Raw genomic sequence first — 9,255 nt, forward strand, 5'->3', positions numbered from 1 at the left:
CAAAAGGAACGAGAGGTATTGAAACGAAGGATCAATTTTTTTTTCCGAGGTGGCATTTGCCCACCGGAAAGAATTCCAATTATCGTTATGATGTAAGGATACATTTAAATCTATTAATCTGCTTAGCCCATAAGGGGATTAAGCTGAGCTTTTTTTCTTGGTGCCATTCCGGCCACTGTTTAATGGCGGCATCGTTTGCGCACTTCCGCGCCATTCTCGTAAGCACCCTCGCACATGTGCGCGTGTTTTCTCGTGCCATCCTGGGGTGGTGTCATCGCGCGTTTGCGTGCGTGTGTGTGTGTGCACGTGTGTGTGCACGTGTGTGTGTGCACGTGTGTGTGTGCACGTGTGTGTGTGCACGTGTGTGTGTGCACGTGTGTGTGTGTGCGTATGTATGTTGAACTTTTTTCGCACTGTACGTAGCCAATGTGTGCTCATCGGAGGTGCGGGGGGCCTGTGCCGGCATTGACGTGCATCCATGTGCCGAGCGGTGGCGCGGTGGTTGGTGCACAGCGGTGATTAAATTAACCAGTTTTGGCCATCCCCTAGGTCGACTCAGCCTCAAATGAGTACCTGCTGCGGTATGTAAAACATCAGCACTGGGGAGACAAAGGTGGCCGTGCGTGTTGCCGGCCAGGCCACCTCGTACGCCCACGGCGGCCTTTCTTAGGCGCTCGCTAACGGCATTCGCCTTACTTGGTGTGGCTTTGTGCGTCCACCCCTGTCCACTACCCACGCGTGGTCAGGAGTACATGGCATACAGCCACACGGGGCGCATCATCCCGGCCATCTGGTTCCGCTACGACCTGAGCCCCATCACTGTGAAGCACGTGGAGAGGAGGCAGCCCGTGTACCGCTTCATCACCACGGTGAGTGAGCGCCGGCACCACCAGTGTTGCTTCAAAATGGTCGGATTTTTGTTTATTTGCGCACGAAGGACAAAGATCTCTCGCATATGCATGCGAAGTCAGTGAGCGTATAGGAAAGGTGCTGCACCCCAGTGCTAATGGTAACACACCCCACACGAGTCACTAACTCATGGCTGAGTAAACCTAGTGCCAGTCACAGTACGGGCTCCAACACCGCTTGCCGACTGATGTTAGCCATGGTTGCAAATCGAAACTTAGGTCACTGGCTGTGCTAACCAGACTGCGTCAACGCTCATCAGAAGCACACATGCACACACATTGTCATGTATATATTGACACATCCATAGACATGTAAATTGGCAGTCTCATGCACACAATGGAGGATGAGCGATCTACCAACTCTGCATCTAAAATCATTGAGTCCAGGGCAGCAACGTTTGCGCGCCCAAAAATTCGTTCTCCGGTTTTATTGTTGAAAATTAATTAGGTATCAAGGGAGTCGGTGGGGGGGGTGGGAGGGGGAAGTGGTGGTGGGGGAGGGGAGGATTTGTCCAGCTCAGAGATTGACTTTGGTGACTCACAGTTGCAAATTTTTTTGTATCCGGGTCAGCAGGGGTTAATTCCCACTGTCCTCGTGAATCATGCACAGCATTCGGAGCACGCCACCGGCTCTTTAGACGGGAACGGGGGCGACTCATCCCGTCCGACTCGCCCCACGGACGCGATCGCCCTCTCCTGAGGACTGCGGCCTCGGAGGCGAGTTTGTCCCCTGCTAATCCCGGCCCCAATGCCACCATCTGTGGTCACCTGGCTCTAAACCTTGTGTGGTCACCTATCCCGGCCCTGGCCAGGTTTGGACCGTGCTTGTTGGCTTGAAGGATGCCAATAAGGTCAGGCTGCAGGAAGGTATGCCCTCCGTGGCCGTGGCCTCTGGAAAAAAGACAAGTTGCCGTGAGTGGAAGGGGATCTAAAACATGCACGTTTGGGGAAATGTGTCGCGGCTCCGGCCATCTGCGCAGGCTGTGGCGACTTTTTAAAATGAAATGCCACGAGCTAAGCTGTCACATCCTATTCTCACTTCCACTCACTTTGTGGCATCTGACGCCTTCGGTACAGAGAGCATTGGGTTCTTGACACGTGAACAGGTGTTCACATGTCAATTCTGTCGGGACGCTGATACTGAAACAGCAGCTGAACAGTGGCAAGAGTGTGTCGGTGAGCGTTGTTTCATGAATATATTCTTTGACGGTATGTGTTGGTATATTAGAATACCGAATAACATTCTTATTTGCACTAAAGATGTACATCAGGGTGCTGGTGTACACAATAACGTTCAGTCACCGTTGGGAAAGCAGTGTACAGGCAATGGCCTCCATCTGCCTGTATCCCCATAACGCAGCCGAACTTCTCTTTTGTCCTACGGAGAAAATTTAATTTCGCAAAATTGATACCTTAAGTGAAAATTATACCGTGTTTTACCCCTCCATTTTGATCGCCGAAAAACGATTTAAGTGCGGCTCTCTGCACCGTTCTCTCTCTCGTTTCCTCCGACACCATAAAAAAACGCGCACACACACAAAAGCCACCGTTCACCATCAACAAATGGGAATGGCGTACTGTGGATGCCACCATTTGGCAACACTGCCAGTGACATTTCTGTGCTTGAATTTCCGGCGCCGGCAAAAGCTTTGGCGATAAACCCACCGATCTAATGTGTGGCGCCCGTTGCCAAAAGCTCTTTGTTTAAGCGAGAGCGCACCTGCTTCACACACTGCTGTGATAAACATGCTTGGGTGTGAGACGGCGGTGTGGATTAGCACAGTCAGGCACTTTAAGGTGCTGGAAGGGTGCCGGGGAGATGCTGGGCGGGTTTATGGGACGTTGCGGGGAAAGGAGCAGGTGGTGGTGCTCGTAGTGATGGTGCTGCTGATGGTATTGGTGGTGGTGGTGGTGCGGTGGTGGTGCGGTGGTGGTGCGGTGCTGGTGCTGGTTGTCGTGCCGGTGGTGCAGCTTCTGGTTGTAGTGGTGGTGCTGATTGTTGCTGTTGGTAGAGGTAGTTGTGGTGCTGGTGTTTGTGGTGCTTGAGGTAGTGGTGCTGCTTGTGGTGGTGGTAGTGGCTAGCACGCTGCACCATCAACCCGGTGACCCGAGTTGGATTCCCGTTGACCCGAGTTGGATTCCCGTTGAATCGGTCGCAGGCCTCCCTGAGCTCGCATTAGCGTGAACATCGCGGCTAGAGAGACAAAGGCGGCCGGGCGTGATGCTGGCCACCCCCACCCCCTCGTGTGCCGTGACGGTCTTCTTCATAGGTGCTTGCTCACAGAATTTCACTCAACAGTCTTTTAAGGCTATCCGAAGGATCTTTGTATTTTGCGGTGGTGCTGGTAGATGTGGTGGTGCTGGTGGTGTTATTGTTGGTGTTGGCAATGGTGCTGCTACTGCTGCTGTTGATGGTTGTTGCTGTTGATCTGCTGCTGTTGCCGACACGACGCGGAAGCTTTGGTCGTGGGAGCCGGCACCGGGGGGGCGGCGGTGGCGACGGGTCGGGCGCTCGGTGGCCGGGATGCTGACGGCAGTTGACGTGGACCGCCCCCCTCCCCTCGCCACCCCGCCTGTCGAGCGTACGCACTTCCTGTGACGGCACCACCGACTCGATTACAAGCGACCGTGTCGGCCACCCCCCTCCCCCCCCGACGTGGCCATCCGCATGCCGAACTCGATACAGACAAGAGGCTGGCCCAGGGCTCTTCCCGGTGCTGCCCTTCTTGTCTCTGGCTTCTCCGGACTGAAACCCAATCCGGCCGCTTTGCATGAAGCACAACAACAGCAAAAAAAGAAGAAGAAAATTCCCCTCCACCCCCTCCGTGGAGGCGTTCATTGGCTCCTGTCTTCATGCGGATGTTAAAGATTCCATGACACCCTCGGGTTGGACTGGGCCGTGGCTAAATTCAGATGCCCTCTGCAAGTGTTGCATTATGTAGGGATGCGAGTACGCGGGTCGTGGGTTTGTCCGTGCGTGAGTGCGTGGATGTGTATGGTCATAAGCGCTTATGTGAGTGTTGATTATTTGTTATCGACTACTTTATAAGCAGGCGAGAGCACGGTGAGACTTACCGTGTGCTCACCCAGGGAGGACCTGGGTCAAAGAAAGCAGTGCAGTAAACGTGCGATGAAGGTCAATAGCAGTGGCATACAGAACCTTAAATGATGCAAAAAGCATTAAGCATTAATGACAGTCGAACATTAGACTTTAAATAGAACTTTAGTTTAAGTAGAATATGGCCTGTCACCAAACCGCACTGGTCAGCGTTGTGAAGTATGGTAACACAACCCCATGAGCAACACAGTGCAGGGAGGAGGTCTTTATCCAGACGTGGATTGACAGAAGGCTGTAAATCATACTCATTGTATTAAGTACATTTTACACACGGCATCAAGTAATGGTAAAAATCACTTGCATTCATACTAACTGAAGGATTGGTCTTAATTTCCATGACATACAGTGCGAAAGAAGTGCAACATACATGACAAGGAAGGGTTATTAAATATAAGAGATGCGGTAATATTACACATCAGAAGGCACTATCAAAGCCTGTTTGGAAATGAACTCGTGGAATATGTTGTACAGATGAAATCTTGCGTAAATTCCGTGCCATCTTTGTACATTAAAACTATCACTGTTGGTCAAGGTCAGTCCACTGCTGGATGATGGCCTCCCTAACCACCGCCGTCTCTGATGATTCTGGCACGTAACAATCCAACCAGCACCTGTGCAATGGGGAAAAAAATAAAACATTCTTGAGATGAAGCCAAGGCCTTACCTGAAGAGTTGTATACGAGTCATCGTTCTTCACGAAAGTCTCCGTTAGACAGACATTACATCGGCATACGAGTCATGTGAATTAGTGGATTTGCAAATGGCTTGGCTACCACCCTAGAGACGCGTCATGACCAAGCCCACTCACTTCTCTTAACAGTTTGAAGAATGTAATTAAACTGCATATGTTATTGTCTGTGCGCTCCTCGTGCAAATGTAGTAAATTGTCACGTATTTAAATTTCGATTTAAAGCTTTTGTGACTGCAGGGATTCATCTTCTTGGTTCTTTCGGTAAAGTCACGTAGAAGGGAAATAATAAAATAATAAAAATAAAACATAATAAAATCATTCTCACGACGTTTCGGCCACAACGCAAGCAGCCGTCCTCAGGTGAAGACCAGGTCTGTCGGGGAGACAGCGTCTGAATGTTGGTCAAGGTCAGTCCACTGCTCATTCAGACGCTGTCTCCCCGACAGACCTGGTCTTCGCCTGAGGACGGCTGCTTGCGTTGTGGCCGAAACGTCGTGAGAATTATTTTATTATGTTTTATTTTTATTATTTTATTATTTCCCTTCTACGTGACTTTACCGAAAGAACCAAGAAGATTGTCACGTATTATTAGCATTCGTGAAGGATGATAACTAGAGCACCTGGTTTCAATCGGCATATAAAGTTTGTATAATGTATAATTGTATGTATAATAACTGTTCTCAAAACATTTAAAACAGTCCTGTAATATGTTTCTAGTATCCGCACATGTGAGTGTGTTTAGCCAATGGGGTCTGCATTCAGTTGATAACCCTGCATTGATTTAATGAGCGGGAGATAATTACTGAGTACAAACTCACCAATACAAATAAATCATTTCGTGCCATGAGCAATAGTAGAATTTGTAGTAGAACAATGTGTTGATTGCCTCGTGTATTTTTAGGCACGGCGTCTTACATTAATCTAAATTTGTTTTGTGTTACATGGGGGAAAGTGGCCCCATCGGAAAAAGGGGGAGGAGTGTGGGTGCCCTCTATCGTTCCCCAGGGAAGGGCTGTGATGAAAATAAGAGTTTCATCACGGTTATATAATTTCGGAGCATGCGCCGTCGGAACGTGCATGCAAGGCTATTTATCATTCCGTATCAGGTTAGCTTGAAAGTAACTCGCTTGCCAATGCAACCTCCAAGGTATCGCCAAGCCTGCTGTTATGTACGCCTGTTAGTTGGGGGTAGGATGATTTGATGAACTGTTGCAATTCCGGATCTTGATTCTCTTTGGGGGGTGGTGGGGGGCGGGGTGATTTTAAAAGTTCATTGAATGATAGCTGCTAAGGTGACGTGAACCAATTACGTAAAACATGCAAAAAAAATTACATTTCTAAACCCTCTTCAATCCACGCTGTTGGATGATTGCCTCTGCACGCTCAAGCCTGGATTTGAACCTGGCGTCTTAGCGGCTCCCGCTCACTGCTCTGACCTCAGAGCTACCTGGCCACCTCCAGCAGTGTCGCCCATTAACAGCACAGCCTGAATACAGGACAACAGTACGTTGCCAATGCATTGTTCAGGACCACCACGACGATGGGATGCCGTCGGTCAGCACACTGGATTTGTAATTCGGACATCATCGGTTTCGAACTCCTGGCGCGGCAGTTGAAATAATGGTGCGAGTTAACCCAATATTCCCACCTCTGTCCATCCAGCAACATTTAGTGGTTACGCCCCATTGAGTCGAGTGGCAGGTCGCGTGCGGTCAGATAAAGTGTGAGTACTCCCCGCCTCTTCCAGGACACTTGGCCAACGCGGAAGAGTAGGCCAAATGCACTGTCTGTCAATAACTCTCTCTTCGTAAAGGCTCTTCCATGAGCAGTGGCACGAGCAAGTCAATATAGGGCCCGCACCTTTGTATCGCCTTTCTGCCAAAACGCTGCTTCTCTGTTTTCCTCGCCAGATATGCGCCATCGTGGGAGGTACCTTCACCGTGGCCGGGATAATCGATTCGGTCATCTTCACCGCCTCCGAGGCCTGGAGGAAAGTGCAGCTCGGCAAGATTCAGTGAACGTCGCCAAGCTCCTCCGACGTGGTCCGGCCCTCCTGATGAACCCCCCTCGGACTCGTTGTTGGACTTTTATTTAATTATTAACTTGCTGGGAAGGTGGAGGGAAGTGAAATTCGGGGGTTTACTGGGTGGAGGGTAAGCGGCAAAAAAGCATTTCTGTATAAATCCCCCTGCGATGGGAGTAGTAAAAGGCTTAATTTCAATTGGCACCGTGGCCTCAAATGCACGTCGTCACACTGCAAACTTTAAAAAAATATATTTAGTTTTGGAATAATTTTTAAAACACTGCTCTGTTTCAACGTAAAGTAATTCATCTAAATGGGTGGAATACAGATACTGAACATTATTTAAATGTACTTGTTTTCAGGCCAAAGGAATGTTGGCACATTCCCCAGCGAATGTTATCAGTTTACTAAAATAGGAATTGGGAAGCACTCGCGCTTGAGTATTGCATTTTGTAAATAATAGATTAACTAAAATAACATTGGTTGCAAGCCATTTGGCTATTCCAAAATTATCTTGTTTAGAGAAGTTGGTGACTATATGTAGAGAAGTTGCCTTCTGTTGCGTCCACATCGCTTCATTTGTTTTGCAGGTTGTGCCGGGGTTTTCTCTTCTTGCATTTAGCCTGGTTTTTAAAAACGTTGTGTGCAGATTTAAACAGTCAGTTTTGGTGGACACATTTTAACGGCCTCTTTTCATTCAAATTTAAGCCCAAGTCAGGATGTTGGCCTGGCTAAAAAGATAGCGTGTCTACGGCAATATTCTTTTCCATGTTCATTCACCAAAGGGAGGTATTTATTTGGGAGGTGGAAGAATCTAACGGTCACCGTTGAAAAGTCCTGCTTTTGAATGCATGCCATAGTTTTCGATTCGAATAGGCCAGCAAGGATGGGGGCATTTCTTCAAAACCCGACCTGACAGTTGGCTTAGCGGCAGAGCGAGCAGTTCGCAATCAAAATTTTACGAGTTCATATCGTGCTTGGGAGTTGACACAGCCCATCATCCCTCCGGGGTTGTTAAAGTAAGTTACCCACTTTGTGAGGGAAGCCAACAGCGGTTGTCTTTATGGACAGACACATCCCCGCCATAGGATAGTGTGGAATGCCCACCACCGGCTCAGCTGTCAACAGGAAATGACGCGTGTGAATCGCCCGCAAAGATGCGGTGCATTCAATTTACCCCAATGCTTGTTTTGCGAATGACGAATGATAAACACTTGTGTTGTCACGACGCATTAAGTAGCAACAGTTCGGTGGCAAGTGACAGACGTGTGCATCGCAACAACATTGCTTTGGTAAATCCTTCACCTTGACCTGAGCATCTTTCAAATTGTCCGCTTTGCCGTTCGTAGGCTGATTTGAATAGGAAGATCGGATTATTTAATGGCTACTTCCGCCTCTCATGTTAGGTGAAAGGGAAATTCTCATTTATGTAGAGAAATTCAACTTCCGTTGTGGCAATCGCTCTTTAATTTTACTGGCACTACTCTGCTCAAGTACAGAGAGTCTTTATTCTGAGTGATGTGTCGTTCCTCGGGGATGCAGTTTCCAGAGGTGTGGACTCGAGTCATGTGACTTGGACTCGAGTCAGACTCGAGTCATGAATTTGATGACTTGCGACTCGACTTGGACTTGCATAACAATGACTTTGTCCCACCTCTGAGATGTGGACTCGAGTCATGTGACTTGGACTCGAGTCAGACTCGAGTCATGAATTTGATGACTTGCGACTCGACTTGGACTTGCATAACAATGACTTTGTCCCACCTCTGAGATGTGGACTCGAGTCATGTGACTTGGACTCGAGTCAGACTCGAGTCATGAATTTGATGACTTGCGACTCGACTTGGACTTGCATAACAATGACTTTGTCCCACCTCTGAGATGTGGACTCGAGTCATGTGACTTGGACTCGAGTCAGACTCGAGTCATGAATTTGATGACTTGCGACTCGACTTGGACTTGCATAACAATGACTTTGTCCCACCTCTGAGATGTGGACTCGAGTCATGTGACTTGGACTCGAGTCAGACTCGAGTCATGAATTTGATGACTTGCGACTCGACTTGGACTTGCATAACAATGACTTTGTCCCACCTCTGAGATGTGGACTCGAGTCATGTGACTTGGACTCGAGTCAGACTCGAGTCATGAATTTGATGACTTGCGACTCGACTTGGACTTGCATAACAATGACTTTGTCCCACCTCTGGCAGTTTCTACTGATATCAACCGGCCATGAATGTCAGATATATGTATTTTAAATACGCAATAGTGAAACACTAAAGCTGGCACCATTCAGATCCTCGGTTCCAATCCAGGCTGCTGCCTGCGATTGAACCTCATGTGTAGCGAGTTGATGGTCCGGTCACCAATAACTGCACAAGCAATCTTCTTGGTTCTTTCGGTAAAGTCACGTAGAAGGGAAATAATAAAAATTAAACATGATAAAATCATTCTCACGACGTTTTGGCCACAACGCAAGCAGCCGTCCTCAGGTGAAGAACAGGTCTGTCGG

At 48.6% G+C, this 9,255-nt stretch overlaps 1 protein-coding gene across 1 annotated transcript in view; it reads left to right on the forward strand.

Moving 5' to 3' along the window:
* ERGIC1 (endoplasmic reticulum-golgi intermediate compartment 1) overlaps positions 1 to 8,495 on the forward strand; it is a 46,717-nt gene extending 38,222 nt beyond the window's left edge. The window contains exons 9-10 of the mRNA XM_078855467.1: positions 747 to 869; positions 6,628 to 8,495. Coding sequence (XP_078711593.1) covers positions 747 to 869; positions 6,628 to 6,735 — 231 coding nt within the window. The 3' untranslated portion in view covers positions 6,736 to 8,495. The remainder of the gene's footprint in view (positions 1 to 746; positions 870 to 6,627) is intronic.
* The last annotated feature ends 760 nt before the right edge of the window (positions 8,496 to 9,255 follow it).

This window comes from Lampetra fluviatilis, chromosome 4 (genome assembly GCF_964198595.1).
Source record: "Lampetra fluviatilis chromosome 4, kcLamFluv1.1, whole genome shotgun sequence".
Taxonomy (NCBI): Eukaryota; Metazoa; Chordata; class Hyperoartia; order Petromyzontiformes; family Petromyzontidae; genus Lampetra; species Lampetra fluviatilis.